The sequence below is a fragment of the Oppia nitens genome, unplaced genomic scaffold, assembly GCF_028296485.1.
Source record: "Oppia nitens isolate AA-2021 unplaced genomic scaffold, nextdenovo-longstitch-racon4-pilon3 scaffold4_pilon_pilon_pilon, whole genome shotgun sequence".
NCBI classification, from domain to species: Eukaryota; Metazoa; Arthropoda; class Arachnida; order Sarcoptiformes; family Oppiidae; genus Oppia; species Oppia nitens.
In genome coordinates this window covers 6,983,315-7,002,401 of record NW_026533232.1, presented here as the reverse complement: position 1 = coordinate 7,002,401, position 19,087 = coordinate 6,983,315, and the positions used below count along the sequence as shown (strand labels likewise).

At 19.5% G+C, this 19,087-nt stretch overlaps 1 protein-coding gene across 1 annotated transcript; it reads left to right on the top strand.

Annotated features, from left to right (window-relative positions):
* The first annotated feature begins 322 nt into the window (after positions 1–322).
* On the top strand, positions 323–18,538 carry LOC128960353 (uncharacterized). The gene is made up of 10 exons (XM_054306424.1): positions 323–560; positions 16,237–16,269; positions 16,330–16,347; positions 16,440–16,562; positions 16,643–16,741; positions 17,389–17,436; positions 17,513–17,654; positions 17,792–17,967; positions 18,028–18,266; positions 18,395–18,538. Exons 1-10 carry the CDS (start codon positions 323–325, stop codon positions 18,449–18,451), a joined length of 1,173 nt encoding a protein of 390 aa, XP_054162399.1. The 3' UTR covers positions 18,452–18,538.
* The last annotated feature ends 549 nt before the right edge of the window (positions 18,539–19,087 follow it).

Genomic DNA, 19,087 nt, shown 5'->3' with positions numbered 1-19,087 from the left:
ACTCTTTTAATAATAAAACTAAATTTATAGCAATAAAAACAACAAAACTTATGAAATGCTGTGAAACTCCATGTGTTTAGTTTGCATAGCATTGCACTGAAATTTAAGCATTGCATCCAATTTGTTATTTGTTGGCTATATATATATATATATATTTATATATATATATATATATTTATATATATGGATATCTATACTATATTTTAAAAATCAATTCAAATGATTCAAAATATTTGGCGCTATTTTTATTTAATTTTATTCGCTATTTATCGATATTAAGTGATTAACTATTTTATGTCACATTATATCTCTGGTCTGGCAAATGGATCGCAGCTTTTGTTTGATAGCTTACATTCATTCAAATATAATATTATTGACGTTATTCGCAATATTATCGCAATTATTAACAATTCAAAACTCATTTGTCGTTAGTTTGGTCACAGATCGTGACGCCAGTGGAGTCGTCAGTACTGAGAGTAAGAATCAACTGATCTGGTCATCCATCCAATGGTCTCCATATAACTCATCGACATCTCAGGAAACTAGAAACAAAAGGGATGGTATGTCTTATCAATCCATTTATTATTACTATAAATACACTACTCTTAGTATATCTCATATCATATCATAATTTATATAATAATCCTATATATATATATCATGCCATTTATCATAAATATATGTATACAAGTGTAATCATATTTGATATATAACTTACAATACACTTTATATTAATAATGATCAACATTTTAATTTAACTAATATGTAGTACATTTGAAATATTAAGAAAATGAGAAAATATAATTTTAAATGATGTTTGTTATTATAAAGATTATTAAAGCTTAAAAATTTTGTTATAGAAATATGAAACTAACAAAAGTATATGACTGGAAATTATTAATAAAAAAAGTCATACATCTATTTATTAAACAAATTGTATATAATATTTATACATTAATTTAGAAATATTAGAAAGTGGAAAAAGCTTATGATTTTATGTTTCAAATGTATTGCTTTTAAAAACAACATTAATGAATAAAAATATTAATAATTGTATGTAAAAAACGTTTGTGACATATAATAATAATAATATAAAGAGATGTTTTATTTTAAAAAATAAATTAGAAATGATAAAATATTGTAATGCTAAAAGAAATGCTAAAACCATATTTTAATTTTAAATTTAAATTTATTTTTAGCTTTTATATATATTACAAAATATCTTTTTATAATATCTTAAAAAATAATTTTTATATTTTTTTTGTACCAATTCTTTTATATTTGTTAATAAATTTTCATTAAAAATTACTTTGTAAGTTAAGATTTATAATTGATTAAATTTGAAAACAATTTATCATAATTTATTAAATAAAAACAAAACTATTAGATATATTTAATATATATTTAAATTATATATTTTAAATCTATATTTTATACAGTATAAATAAATAAATGCAATATATCGTGTTAAAATAATATATATCAAATTTATAATATTGATCGATAAATATTTTATAAATAAATCGAAAACAAATGTGAATTATTTATAGAGTTTATTACATTTATAGACAATTGTAAGGTATCTTAAATTTTAATAAATGCTTAAGCCTTACATGCTTTACATTAACTTTAAAGAAATTTAAAACATAATTTTAAAAGACTTTGTTATAAATTTATTTTAAAAATTGTGTTTTTATTTTGATGTTTAACATTATAGAAGCTATGAAAGTATTAATGTTTATAAATCAACAAATAAATAAAATATTATGAATTAAAGCTTATGTTAAAGATATTAAAATTATTTTTGTAGTAATTATTATTAAGAATTTGATAATTACGACTATTATGATTGTAGTTTAATTACATGAGACAAACATAATCACACATTACATAAACATAAAATAGTAGACAATAAATAAAAATATCACATATAAATTGTGGACTACACCAAAATTGTAGTCAATTAGAGATATTTGTTGAAATTGTACCACAAGTTAATTAATAATAAATTATTTAGAAAATCAAATCAGATAATAAAAGTTTGAATTATTAATGATCAAATATACATAATACATAGAATATACAGTATATTATTACAAGTATAACAATTTTATTTATATGATTTACGTCAAGACATTAATTTCAGTTTTAAACTAAAAATTAAAATTTATCCGAAATGATATTATAAAATTTTATCAATAATACATAAGAATAATATATAATATTTTAAATTATTTTTTGACAAATTATTATAATTATCACTTTTAATCTTTGAAAATCTCAATTTTTTTTCTTAATAATATGTTTTGTGAAGCAATTTATTATTAATTAAATTTTTGGTTAAAAACTATTACAATTGACACAAATAAACGTTTGTAACTGAAGATGTGATATGCATTATAGTATTTACTATTTTTTTTATTAATTTTGTCAAATTATAAATTATAATATAATTAAATTTATAAGTCCTTTGCTACCTTACAAATAATAAAATTGTTTACAATTAAATCATTTAGATTATACAGATAAATTAATTCTTTAAAAGTCATGGTTTTCAATATATAATACAATAATATTTTGTAAATTATACTGAATTTTTATAATGAATTAAATTTTATTTTTTACTTATATATATCAATTTATTAATATACATTAAAACGAGTTAATTAAATTAAAAAATTAAAAAGTTTTTTAAAATTTAAAGATACATAAAAATAATAAAATACACAGTATTAGTATTACATAGAAATAAAATTTTTATTAATTATACATGGTCGATACTTATATTATAAATAAAAATAAACTATTTTTATATGTATATTATGTTAAAACAATGATATACAGAATATCAAAGATAAATTAGCAAAAACAAACAATTGAAATATTTTATATTATAATTTAATTTAATTAAATAATTAATGTCATAATTTTTGTTTGGTTTACATGAAAAGTATTTTGTAATTAACAAAAGCTGAATAATCAATATATACCAGAGATTGCATTAATAAGATTGAAGTGTTTAGTGGCACTGATAGACATTATGAAAGGTTTAATTCATGCCATTTATCAGATAAAGAAAAACGTTTAAAAACAATAGATTAAGCAAAAGATTTTTATAGATAAAGTAAAAATAAGTTTTACATTAAAGCAAAAATCATTTATTAGATTTAAATACTTTACTATTTATTTACAGTATTTTATCAAATTGTTATAACTCTTCATTATATATAATATTATTATATATAACGATAACAACCAGAGAATGAGATATACATATAAAGTGAATGAATTGTTTTCACACATTAATGTATTGGCTATACTGTAAAGTAGAGGTTTTTTGGACAGTATTTTTGGAACCGAATCGTATCTGAGCAAAAAAACCGAAACCAAACCGAAAAACATACATAAATAACTAATATATAAATATAATTTTATAATTATAAATTTTTAATTAAGTAAAATAATAAAATTATAATTACTAAATAAATAAAATAAATAATTATTTAATAAATTATATTAAAATTAATAATAGTTAATTAAAAAAATATTTAAAGTATTTAAATCATCTATCATAAAAATATTAATGACAAGATTTATATAAATATTTTTATATGTTATTATTTTAAACTTAAAACGGTTGAAACCATTGAAACCATTTTCAATCTAAAACTGTATTTAAAACCGAAAGCTTAACATAGAAATCGAAACCAAACCACAAAAACCGTGAAAAATTGTTTCAGTTTTATGAAACCGAATCGTTTCTGTTGTTTCGTCTATTGTATAGTAGTATAGCTTAATGTTGAAATTTATTGATTAAAACAAGTTATCTATCTGTAAGCAATTTATATAAAATTTTATAATAAATTACTTGATATTGTAAACATCCATTTTATAAATTAAAACATCAAAAACACTAAAAATTAATTATAATTTATAGCTGAAAGAGTGTATATTGAAAGCAAATTGATGCTGAAAATATTGAAAATTTTAAACCAAAAATATAATATACATTTATTTTAATATACAGTACCGTATAATATAACATTATATTTTTAAATAATATAGTTTAAAAAATCAAATTGTTATATCTTTAATTTTTAATTGTATTCAATTACTGTATATCATAGTTTATGAAATATATAAAATCCTGTATATAAAAATTATATATATATATGAAAATAATTAATCTGTTTATGTTTTCAAAGTACAATATTATGATATACAAACATTAACTAATTGTAATCTGTGATGAATATTTGAATAACATAACAATGTTATTTAGATATACTGTATATTATAATTTACGTAATAATTGATAATAAATGTGTTTAAATATTAGATTTACTGAGATATTAACTATTGCTTAAGTTTCTTATTGATTAATTAAATTTCATTGAAAATACACAATTATTTTTATCTTTACTCATCACTGTCTTTAATAACTGTATTAATTTTAGAAATGAAAATACAATAATATAGAGAAATTTGAAACTAAAATTGACTCTTTAGGCAAATTTGTGTTTCTTATTCTTGATTTTATTTTTTGTTTGTAAAAGACATTTATCTAAATTATTGCTTATTATTAAAGTCAAACACAAACTGAACATATAGTGAAAACTAAATCCTGAAACATTGCCTCTTAATAATGTTTGATTCATAAAATTAATCAATTAATAGATCATTTATCAATATAAAGAAAATACATAAATTTTTGGATTTATTAATAGATACTAAAAATACTGGTGTTTACATTTCAATAAATGAAATTAATTATTTATATTTATAATTAAATAATTAATTTAATTTGAAATAAAATGCTTTATATTGTTTATAATTTAAAATACATTTTAATTGATAAATGACATAAACTATAATAAAGCATTGATGGGCACAACAGTATCCATTTGAGTGAATGGTTTGTCTATCCTATGATCCGGATATTCATTACTTAGTTATGAATTGTTAGAAAATGGATATAATATATGAGATCTAATAGAGACAACAATAATGAAAATAATAGCCAAAGCGTGCATTTGATTCACTCTATTTTGTCGTTAATTAATATAACGTTCATTTAGTATTACGAATAGACTTTCCTCTAAACTAACAATCCTATCATTACTTGACTGTTATTTTTATTTTTCTCTTTCATTATAGAATATAAACTATAAAAACTAGTAATAAAGAAAAAAGAGATTAAAATAAAGAAATTAAGAATTTATAAAAACATTAACTCGTTATTATGTATTACAAACTATATGAATGTGTAGTCATTAACCACTTTTGGATTACATAAGAAAAATGATGCAATTTTTTACATTTTAGTTTTTCATTATTAATACAAATAGTTACGATTATATATTAAAAATAACATTTTTTATAATACATTTTACTGTATATCACACTTGACTAATAATATAAAAGCCAAGTTATATGATATATAAATTTAATTTAATATAAAATTAATATATTTTATACACTAAAAGTTATATACAATAATAATAAAAATTTTCATTAAACTTCATTAAATTTCTAATTTTTATGATGTATTATTTTTGAGAGATTTAAATACAAATAGGAATTTATATATTTTTATATATTTTAGACTTCTAGTATTGAACATTGTTTTTCCAGTATTAAAATATTATTTTTAGTACATATTATATTAATTTTATTATATTTATATTTACAATAAACATCAATAAATTCTATATCCTAAATAATAATTATGTATTAATATAATCTACTTAATTATTTACTAATTTAGTTTAAATTTATATTATACTTAACTTATTATTATAGGTTATTTGAGGACTGAGTACTCGACAATATTTTTTGTTGTTTAATCTGTGAATTGGTTTATTGCTTTATATTTGTATTGCTATTTATTATATTTTTTTGTTGTCCTTACAATTTCATACCTCATGACTGATGTCTGTATACAATTAGATATAATAAATTTGATAAACTTTTGATCTTAAATACAAATATTTAATTAAGAAACATAATAAAAATATTATTATTTATATATATTTAAAAAAAATAAAATAATAGTTAAATATAGTTATGTAAAGTAGTAAAAGTAATCGATTTATATGAAAAGTCTTTACTATAATATATTATCAAAATGTGAATCTAAGTGTCACTTTTGCTTTAAATTCAATTTTATTTATCAATCATTTTCAGTTAAAGATCAATGAATGAATTATTAGTCAACATTGATGTCATAATATATGAATACAATAATAAAAAGTCTCTTTTAGATAAATCATTAATTAAATACTGTACATCTAAAATAAATAATTTTGATTTTATATAATAATTAACAATAATTGACATAAAATTTATTTAATTATAAATATATTAAATTTTATATCAATTCTCTTATATAAAATTGTTTGAAGAAAACAAGATCTTATTAAAGAAATCTCTAATCAAATTGAAATCTAACAAAAAGAGTATGTATTAAATAAGAGATGACTAGACATGAAAGTGTATGTGCCGTCACTTTTGGTCAGTCCTTTTATACAGTATTACAGTTATAAGCCATTGTTTGTGACCAACACATTGTTAATGCTTTTTAAGAATTGCTTTTTCTATATACAGTATTATATTTCATACAAATCCATATCCATATCATTGTATTATATTTTGTGAACCGACATACTGTGAAACCTATTATATGTCAAATACAATATTAAAAATATACCAAATATACCAAATTCACTATTATTATCAAAATTTGACTTAAAATTCTGTGTGTATATATATAAAGTAAAAAATATAATATAATACATAATATGATATTTTAGTATTAATAGAATATTCTGCACTGAATTTATGGATGAATATTATATACACTTTTAAATCCAAAACTTTATTCACCAGACATTTCTATATTGTAAAACAGTAAACAGTAAAATCTATATAATATTTACAGTATACTGTATATTGTATTATAAACACTAAAATAATTTATCATTTTTTTAAAAAATGAATAAAATTGCCTCAATGTTAATGTTTTACCTATAAAATAAAGGTCTCGGAAACACTGTTTTCTATCAATGAGATATGTATTACATTTTTATATTCAAAATTAAAGTGTTACCAGATTATTGGATAAATTAAATTAGTATATTAATGTTGAATTATAATAAAAATGATATATTACTTATTTATATTATAGAAAATACTTTATTTCTGACTATTATTTTCTAAGTAATCAATCATTTTGATGTCATTCAAGATATACTATGATTTATAGTGACTTTAATTAATGCATTGAAAGTGTAATAATAAATAGGGTGTGATTCACATATTACGTTCGCATTTGGGAGAGGGGGTGTCGACCAAAACAAACTTTTGCGAACGAGGGAAGAGTGTACTTTAAGAATCTTAAGTTAAGAACTTTAGTATTTAAATAATTTGAGAAATTTTTATCAAAGTTAATCTTTTGATAAAAACGGTTTGAATATGACTTTTGAATAGAAATAGTTGTATTTCCAGTTTTTTGTGTATATTTTAAAAGTGAAAATAATTTTTTAAAATATTCATTTAAATCACAATACATATCTCCCACAACATGACCACTTCAAACACTATTTCTAAAATTATTGTCCATTCGATGTTTATAATACATGATTTATAAATTATTGATTTAATTTTAATTAAATTATTTATAAATATAATGATTGTATAATGAATATATTATTTCTTATGGTGGGGTTTAGGGCATGTGAACGTAATTTTTTTAAAAATCGCTAAATACGAACAATACAAATGCAAACAGAGAGGGGAGGGGTCTAGATTTCTCAAAAAGTGCGAACGTAATATGTGAATTACCTCTAATAGAAAATATAGTTATTGAACTTATAGTACTTGTAGTTAAAAGTCAATAAATAAGGAAATTAAAAAATAGTTGTTTATTGATATTTAATAAAACAAAACAGTAATAAAAAATTTTGCGATCAAAATATTCTTTAATTAACGCGAAAGATATATAATTAACACTATTTGCTAAAAGTTATGATTTTCAATACTTGTTTGGTATTTGTTGTCATTTTAGTAATCAATTGATTGCTTTGTTTTTTGTTATTTACAAATTAAATGCTTTAATTGTCACTAAACATAATACAAGTACAACACGAGTTTGTCTTAATTTTAATAATTTATTTTTTACAATATAAAAATTAAATGTTATTTAATGTTATTTAATGTTGATATTGTTATATAAATTATATGAAACAAAATTACAATTAAGGTTAAGTAAATAAAACTGAAAAGTTTAGAAAAACACATTTTAAATAACTTTATTGGAAATGCATTATAATATTTGAATTCACATTACCTAATATATAAAATGATAAAACTTTTTAATATTTATTTTTTTTAATTATATACAAAATTTTATAGATATTAGTAAAATTTCTAAGAAATTTTTATTTGTTCAATAATATTCAACTATTATATAATTACAATGCAATGAACACATTGAACAGTCAAAAGAGTAGAGCGACTCTTGAATTATTCATATTTTTTGTTGAATTTGACTTAAATTTAATAAAACACAAGAATATTCTGGTCTCAGTATTTTTGTGACAACTCATCAAAAATGAATCTACTTTTTGATCAATCGATTTATATAAATATATATTTCAATATGTGTCTGATTTATGTAAATCTTATTTGTAAATAAACTGTCACAAAATTTTGTGCTACAATTTAAATAAATATTACTTATGATATATTTAGCATTAATATTTAACAATCGATAAATTGATATTTTATATCAATAAGAATATAATTTGCTAAAAATTTCTGTTACTTAAAATTAATATTTTTACGTTTAAAAAACAAAAACATTATTTTTAGTTATTATAAATTGTTATGAAAAATATCAATAATTGTAAAATGTTTTTCTAAAGTGTGATGTTTTATTGATTGTCTTCAAATAAATTAGTCGCTTATTTTTGAGCAACTTTTTTGACTTATGTTTTAATTTAGTGTTTTCCTATTATCTAATAATTAGTTTTCACTTTATATTTTACTCAAATTTTTATTTCTCTTATTTATATACATTTATTATTATTTATTTTCTAATTTATATACATAGCTAACTAACTATACAATAAAATTCAAATTATTATATTGATTTTTGTATTTTATATTTATTTTATACATATAAATACTCTCATAAAAGTCTATTAAAAGAGAAAATATTAGTTTTTAAAGTTTATTATAATAAGTTTAATAATTTAGACATTTTCTAAAAATTTAGGATATATATTATTTCTCTATAAATTAACTGACAAAACATTAAATGTTAAAAATTACTATATTTTTTTTTAGTTTACGTTACATAATATCCAATAGGTTAGATTAAATACTCAAAAAACTTATACTTTTATTTTGTTTACTTTTGAATATTGCATAAAATAAATTATAGTTTTATTTATATAAAAAATTTTTAAAAACTTTTTTGACAGATTAATTAACGAATTAATGATTAAACAATATTTTATTGTATAAAACAAATAGGTTTTACTGTAAGTATTAGTTTAATATTTTAATAATACATAACCAATATTTATGGTATGATTACTAGTTATGAATATTATAGTATAATATAAAAACAAACTAAAAATGATCGATATATACAATGATTTATGTAATAATCTAATCGATTAATTTAATTCTCTTTTACTGTATTTATTAAATAAGCGCCAAATATTGTGAGTTAAAAATAATTAAATATTTGATGAGTTAAAACCATAAATGATTGCATGTGTGAATTGAATACATTGTTTGCTTATATATTATATACCGTATATATATATATATATATATATAGTGTTAATTTTGTAATATTATTGATTGCATTAATAAATAATAAGTGGAAAGTTTGTAGCATTTGGTCATTTGATTGACTGTTCACACCATTACATCAATATTTTCTATTAGAGAGGCTTTCATTTAAGAGCTGTTTCTTGCGCTTCGTTGGCTCACAAACTTACTCACAATATAACACAACTTATACCATACATTATCCAACAAATAGTCTATAAATTTCATACATTTCTGACTCACAAAATATATTGGCGATCAAAGTGTAGGCAATGATAGTTTCTATCATATACTGTATACTATATACAGTATATATATATATATATATATATTTATATTTATAAATGAGAAAAAGGGAGAAACAAAAGTTGAGTTTCAAACATATAGACAAACTCATAGCACCAGCATTTGAGATGAAAACTCAAGAGAAAGACATAACCATTGAATCGGAGAGTAAACGGAGAGTCCAGATATAATAGTTCCTCATATAGTACTGCATATACCCAATGATAACGCGGATAAAACTATTATTGAAGATATTGAGTGTCAAAAATGGCAAACATTACTCTTTTGTATGTTATTCACCAACCAATCTCTTATATAATACCAAATGTTTATTTAATATATGAAACATAAAATTTTATCTCAATTGCTATTACGGTATTAAGAATTGAAATGAGAAATGTATTTTACAATTTATATAATAAAAAAATAAAGTATTAAATTAATAACAAATCATCATATGTTGGGTCAAACTGTGAAAAGTCAAAGACTTAGCGATAGATTTTGTTTTTTTTTGTCTTTTTTCTCGGAGTATATATAATACTATTATTAGAAACTTTATATTAATAATACTATCCATTTATTATATAAAAAGCTTTTGCTTTTATATATATATATATATATATACAGTAGTATAATACTCTACTAATATTATTTATACAATATTACTGATGTTTTTAATGGTTTCGCTTTTCCATTAGTTTTTCTAGCATTTCATTGCTAAGTATGTTACAGTAAATAATAAGAAAAAATAGATTTGAAAATTTTTGAATTCATTAAAATATTAATGCAGTTTTTTTTAAAAGTAGTGACTATTACTGGAAATCATATTACTATTGTTGTTGTTTTTGTCATATTTGTTATGCAAATATACCATTAAATGCATAAAAGATGAATAATTGAAAGTCGATAGAAATTATTTTAGTAAATTTTTTTTTTGATGAGACAAACCTAAACATTAGAAATATAACATTAGTAGAAAATAAAGCGTTTTATATGTAATAGTATTGCTTAAATCGATTATATGACACATAAAAATAAACTTAAATAGCAGTGAATTTTTTGTGCAATACATAAAATGCTATATATATATATATATATATATATATATATATAATGTATAAATATATATAAATACATACAAAACTTTTTTATAGTGTTTGTATTAAATCAAGAAAGTAATGATGTAATCATATAGAAAACACATTTTAGGGAAAACACATAAAAAATGTTTGAATTCAAATGTTACAAAAATTACTATTTTTATATCATAAAGTGTATGTATGTATGTGTTTGTGTGAGTCTGTGTTTTGAACGAATTGCAAGAATATTTAGTTTAAGAAAATTATTTATTACCATAAAAATCTAAATTGTTTTATTATTATAATGCTTTAACTGTTTTAAACATGAATTTATTTATATAAAATGCTAATATTTTTATTTTTTCTATTACATATAATTTTAAATACGAAGTAAATGATATTATGACAAATGTTTGATTTATATGCAAACAAATTACAAAAAAACATTTGTGTTAACATTAATACATGTATATGTTTTCTAATTAGATAATTAATTTCTATAATATAAATAAATATAGTAGCAATTTTTTAAATAAATATTTTTTAATTTGTTAAAAGTAATATTATATAATTTATAATATTGGATATTAAAATATATCAAATTAAATTAAAATAAACTAATAAAATAAATCAAATTAAAAATATATATTTCCAAAATATTTTATTAACTATTTAGTTATTATTCTATTTACTGTATATTAGTATTATTAATTAGTATTTAATTAAAAATTATTTAATATATATTGTATAAATAGTCAAAATGCTATATATTAATAATTCATTTATGAACCATTTATTTAAAAAATTATTTGAATTTAATGTTTAAAAATTCATTTAATGTTTTCTGTTGAGTTAAAAAATTATTTAAATTTAATCTTACGGAAACTCAATTTTGATATATTAATACTGTATAAAAAAATAATATAATAAATTTTTTTTTTGATATAAATATGATATAAATATGATATAAATTGATATAATCTGTGATTCAATAATGTAATCGGATATAATCAATATATTTTGATTTTTCAAAAAATTTAAAAAATACGCAATTGTTTTAAAGTATATGACTTTTATGTGTTGTTATTAATTATATGCGTAATTTTCCAGAAATTTGTTAGTATTTATTTTTATTATAATAGATAATTTTTTATGAAATATATTATTATGTATAAAAATGGTTTAGAATTTTATTTACGATAATACGATATTGTTGGTTTACTATTATTAATATATGTATATTTATTTTTTCAAAAACTAAATCTTTTTTTAACCATATACAGTATTTTATTAATATGGATTTATAATGTATATTAATAATTATTTAACAAAATATATTATATTGTATTATATATTTTTTATTTTAAAATTATTTTTATACTTGATTTCTAAGAAACTTTTAGTATCTCAACGCTCACTAGTATTGCGGTTATTAATGACTGGTTTTGTATTTTTTTAAAAAAATAAAAAATATAAGAATAGAGTCATAATTCTTGTGTTTTCGACAATCATTTGGGTTTTTATTACTTTTTTCTTAACAAAACTATTATGTTTTTAGATAAACGTTGACTTATTATTGTTTCAAAAGTCATAAATATAAGGGTTTTGTGACGAATAGCTATAAAGTAATAATTCAATGACCATTACTTCCTGACAATCTTTTGCAATATATTTTTTATATTAATATTTATAAATTTATAAATAATACATATTTTTATAAATGCTAAATTTAGATTCTATAAATATAAATATACAGTAAAATATAATTTCCTATTTAATACATAAATTACTAAAAAATTTGTTGTAATTATTTAACAATAAAATATAGTGCAATAGTTCAGAATATTTATATTAAAATAATTTTTTATCTTAGATTTTTTTATTTGTTATTACAAAAACTGATTATAACAAATAATATTATATTGATTGTTTTTTTCATATGAAATTTAATATTATAGTTGATAATAACCTATAATTTATAAATGAAATTCAACTATATTTTAATGGTTTATTTTTATAAAGATATACAGTATGCAGTATACAGTGGATATATAAAATAGTAAATTATAATTTATAAATATATTATGCTTTAAATGAAATTTATGTTACAGTATATGGTTTTGAAATAAAGAATGTTTTTATTAAAGAATTGAAAAAAATAAAAGATATCTTCGTTTGGATTTATTTGATAACTTAAAGCTGATTAATAACTCTCCTTAGAGTTTATTTTGTTTATATTTTTTGAATATAAAATTTACTAAAAACGTGAGTTTCAATAATACTGTATAAAATAAAAACAGATTTTATAATATACTGTAGTCATAGTTATTTAAATAGATAAATTAAAAATATTAAATAACATCATATTTGAAATTTTTCTACTTTTATTTATAAATTTAATTTGTTTTATGTCATTTGTATTAATAACAAATATTTACTATATCATTAATATATATATATTAATTTATTAAATATTTTTAATTTATACAATATATTCTTATACATTAAATTTGTTTTTAAAACAAAGAAAAAATAATGTTAGAATAAAATATTAAAACTATTTTCAACTATCAATAAACTCGTTTACGACTTTTATAATATTATTGTTAAAATCGATTGAATATACGGTATATACAGTATATATATATATGTGTGTGTGTGTGTGTGTGTTTGTGTTTTCTAGTTATTTGTTTTTATATGTTTAATACAAATGCAAACATACTTTTGATGGAGAATTGTTTAAATGAAATTGAGACTAAAATTTATTAGCCCAAAATAATACAGTATATCTTTTATAGTAAATTATTAAATAATACTTATATTGTACAATATATACTGTGGTTGTTATATTATTTACATATTTATAATTTTACTTTTCTTTATATATGATGTGTTATATGTTGTATCATATATTAAATTAAATTCTTGTTTCATTATTTTTTGTTTAGAAACTAACATTAGCTACAAATTACTAATACAGTACTTACAGTAGTTTATTGTGACTCTAACTGTGAATATAAATTACAACTTTTGCTTAAATGACAAGATAACAGTTCACAAATTATTCACACAAAATAATAACAATAAAAACATCACTAAAAATAGATTTATTTGTAAAATACTTGATGTGAAAGCAAATAAATATGAAGGCTGTGGGCACTAGTAGTATATAAAAAATATATTTTACGACAATCTATCCATTAAATAGTACTATTGTTGTGATGAATGTATAGATTAGCGACAAATAGTAAGCGACAAAACAACGATGATTTTGAAGCAATGTTATAAAATATTGTTAAGACTCAACTTAATTGATGAAATATTAACTATATTGACAATCAAATCGGATTCAATAAGGTCTATATCAAAGACCAATTCAAAATTATATTCATTATTCAATATTTTAATGTACATAATAATTAAACACTGAATAAATATTTTTTAATTAAAAACTGTTAAATAACTATTTTACATTTAAAGATAAAATAAAACTAGTTAATAACCTTTTGATATTATTTGTTACTTTTACTGAAAAAAACAGTAATAAAAATTATTTTTCTGTTTTTAATAATAATACAAAATATTTAGTATTATAAGCTAATGTACTAAATGAGGAGATAACTTTATGAAACATCTAGTTATGTGATCACAACAATATAAAAATTTATATATTAATATATTTATAAATATAAAATATGATAAATAATAAAATAATAAAATAATAAAATAATAAATAATAATTTTAATGGAACTAATATAACAAAAATAGATTTTATGTACACTAAACAAAATTGATGAATTATTTAGAAATTAAAATTTTTGACAATTTGTCGATAAAATTATAATAGAAAAATATGAAAATTTAAAAAAAGATAATTAGATAATGTCTTATTTGATTTGACACTATTTTCTATTAAACAACAAATGCTTCATTAAATTATATCATTTAGTTTAATCTACAGTACATCATAATACTGTACATATCATACATTAACACAAACTATCAATGGCTCAAAATTTTATACAATATATTTTTAAAGATTTTTAAAAATATCATTAAATAAGTTATCTCTAAATTGTGTGAACAAAAGAAGTTTCATTTATGTTTTGAAAAACAGTATATAAGTTATGTACTGTTTTGTGTATTGAATTAAGTTTTTTTTGTTAAGAAATTCTTAACAATAAATAATAATCAATTTCATTGACAAAATAATCACTAGATTTTAGTCTACAGAATATTCTGTTTTGAAAATTCTGTCAAAATATATGACAAACAAAATATAACAAGAAATTTATATATAAATTCAATTTTACTGTAAAAGTATTGAAAGATCACTACATTTTAATATTTATATATACTGTATAATAATAATAATACCATTTTTCAATAAACATTTTAATTTTAAAAAACTTTTCAAATGAATGACATATTTTAAAAATTGAAATTTAAAATCAATATTTTATTTAATGTTATTTATTTTTATATTATTTATTATATTGTCATTCAATGCTTTATGGATTAGTTCTGACAATAAAATCATAAAATTTTCAAATGTTTGCCTAAAATGTCAAAATATTTTATAACAAATTAGTTTATATTTGAATTTTTATTTAAATTAAGGATTTGATCGTTTGTATTGTTTTATTTGAATAAATTTTAAACAACTATATTAAAACAAAAAATATTAAAAATTATAATGCAATCACAAATATGATTTTGTTATAAAAATTATTATAATATTTAGGATTAGTTATTTTATTTTAAAATAATAAACTATATAGATTACTTATAGTTGAAAAGATATGTTTTAATTAATATAATAAACAAAAACTAAAATTTTTAATTCAAATATTAATAGCATAAATGTTTTATGAAAATGCACTAATAAATAATTATTATATAAGTTTATATACACTATTGTTTATAATGAATAAATTAATTAATTTACTTTATAAATAGAAATTTATTATTTAAACAAATCTATTATTTAGATAAAAATTATTTATAAAAATTTCTTTTAAATTATAGAAACAGAAGATCCCGGAAGAGCTTACGGAAGGGGTATGTCTATCATTAAATTAAAATTAGATAATATTAATTAAAATTATTTTTATATTTTAGGTGTTGGATTTTTTGTTGGTAATAATAAATATTTATTAGAGTTTAATTTATTTGAATGACTTAAAAAACAAAATAATAATATAATTGATGAATAAATTTGATGAATACAGGAGAACCGTGTGAATCGACGTGTAATCAAATTTTATTTCACGTATTTTGTAATCTAACGACTCATTTGTGTGAATGTCTATCAGACTATCCGGTAAATGTTGACAACAAAATCTGTAGAAAAGGTTTGTTAAAATCAAAAACACAAAGTATTTATCATTTTATATCTACGCTATTATTAACAATAATAACATACTGTCCAAAGCCGTATCACTTGGAGATAACTGTGAGGCCAGTGAAGAGTGTAGTTATTTGGTGACAAACGCTGTCTGTGGTGTCGATGCTAAGTGTCAGTGCAATCAAGGTATGTATTAACATACTGTTCATCACATCTTAATTATAACCCATTATATGTCGTGGCATTAAATTTTTAAATAAAAATGATATCATGTTGTATATAGTGATTATATATACCATCTATATATGTGATTATATGTAATAAACTTATCTGATTTAAGTTAACGGTTGATATCAGCTATGCATTAGTCTACAATTAAATTGTGTGTCAAATAAATAATAGGTAGTTATTAAATGATATTATCAATAATTTGGACAAAAATGTCTTTTTTATTTAGCTTACAATTAAACAAACATAAAAATCAATAAGGATTTTCAGATAATATGTATTGCTATCAAAATTATGTAAGATTTACTGTAAAAAATTATATACTGTATAAACTTAATACTTAAGTAAATGCACTTATCTTTTGTTGAAAAAACAATTTAAGCAAATATCGATACATTATAATATTTAAATACAAAATCAATTACTGTTATATTTAAATGATCAGAGAAAGAGAAAGAAAGAGAGTAAAAGAAAGATTAAATGAAATACAATTTTATGTCACAATTATTTAGTATTATTTCAAATATTTAACGATAAAAATAAACACATGTAATAAAATATATGTTATGTCATCAATAATCGGTACAATTAATCTCTATTTTTAGGTTTTAATGTTAAAAGTAGTGACAAAATGGGAACTGCCTGTGTTGCCGGTATGACATTTATAAAAATAGTTAATTTATACCCAATGGCTGTATTTATTTGTATTTTTAAACATTTTATGATTAGGTGAGTCACCGATGCATTTACGTATAGGTTCGGCCACTTACGAGTTCATCAATAATGCCGATGTGACCACTTTGTTGAGCCTTATTACTAGTCTTTTTATGCTTATATTTCTACTCTGTTTTGTCATCAAATTGTTCAATAAGTGAGTCTTTACTTCAAATTAATTTTTACACAATTATATTGTGTTATATAATTCATATTATTGATAGTTATTTTAATAATAAAATATTTAATTGTTAAGTAATTATTTATTTTATCAATATTTGGTCACAAAATTAGAGCCCGTTTTAATGGCGCCGACGATCGTTGTTATTCGCGATCATCAGCCGTACCCCCCGTTATACTGACCGGACATCTCCAGCAAACGACTCCATCGCGAGACTCGAGTATAATCAATGACTTCCCCTCACGTCGAGCCAGTTATACACTATTAGCGCCTCCGCCTTCAAACTTAGGTATTGTACTATTAATATAATATTCATTGAATTTTGTTGAACTGTTATTTCGGGTAACAGCGTCTCGACGGCCGAGTATGTCATCCATACGATCTCAAAGTTCATTAAGAAGTTATTCATCGTATAGAAGCCAATCGTCGTACAGAAACAACTATAGACCAGGAAATGGTTTCCGAGAGTCTGTCCGACGAACCACATCCTCACCAATCGATTCAATGCAACAAATTGTGTCAAATTCAGCGTTTAATAGTCAATCATATCGTCAAAACCACTTCACACCAAACTTAAGAAACAAAAGTGTATGTATTGAACATTGCATTCAAATTAATTACCAAATAATGGTCAATAAATAAATGACTTATATATTGTAATAAAATCAACCTTGATACTATTATTAGACTAATTAATCAATTTTATGATAATTTAGGAAACATGTATTATTCATGACTCGTCTGGAATCAACCCATCAGTGCCTAACCATTGATTTTCATTATTTTAGTCAATACAACTATTATACAGTAATTTTCAAAACTATCTCTAAATGTTTGAAATTGAATACATTAAGTAAATATATATTAATTAATTTTAATTGAATATAATGTGTATATACAAAAAAAATAAGATTTATAACTAAGATAAAATACAAAATAAATAATAAATTGATTTAAAATGAATTATTATTTTAGCCAAACATTTAATAAATCTTCATTAGATAAGTGTGTGATACATATGATATATAATGTAAATAATATATACAATATACAGTATATAGGCTTTTACTTAAACATTAAAAGTATTATCAAATTCAATTCATAACATTGTTTTAACATTTTAATAAGTATTATATAGGATTTGAAAAATTAAAACATTAAACAAGACATTAAACAGATTTTCAATCAATAATAGTCAATAGTAATGATAATTATAGTTATAATTTAAACTATTTTGTAAATAATAATTTACATTGTATATATCAAATTGTTAATACTAGCAATAAATAAAATATATTTTTCAAATTTAAAGTATTAGTTTTATTTACAACAATTATTTTTCATTACTAATAAGTTTTATAAAAACTTACAATATAATACAACTATTAATTTAAATTATACAATAATTA

Coding starts and splice junctions, on each gene's coding strand:
- LOC128960353 (XM_054306424.1), top strand. CDS start 323: ATGGATCGCAGCTTTTGTTTGATAGCTTACATTCATTCAAATATAATA. Junction 16,563..16,642: donor CAACAAAATCTGTAGAAAAG/GTTTGTTAAAAT, acceptor TACTGTCCAAAG/CCGTATCACTTGGAGATAAC. Junction 17,655..17,791: donor GTCATCAAATTGTTCAATAA/GTGAGTCTTTAC, acceptor TCACAAAATTAG/AGCCCGTTTTAATGGCGCCG.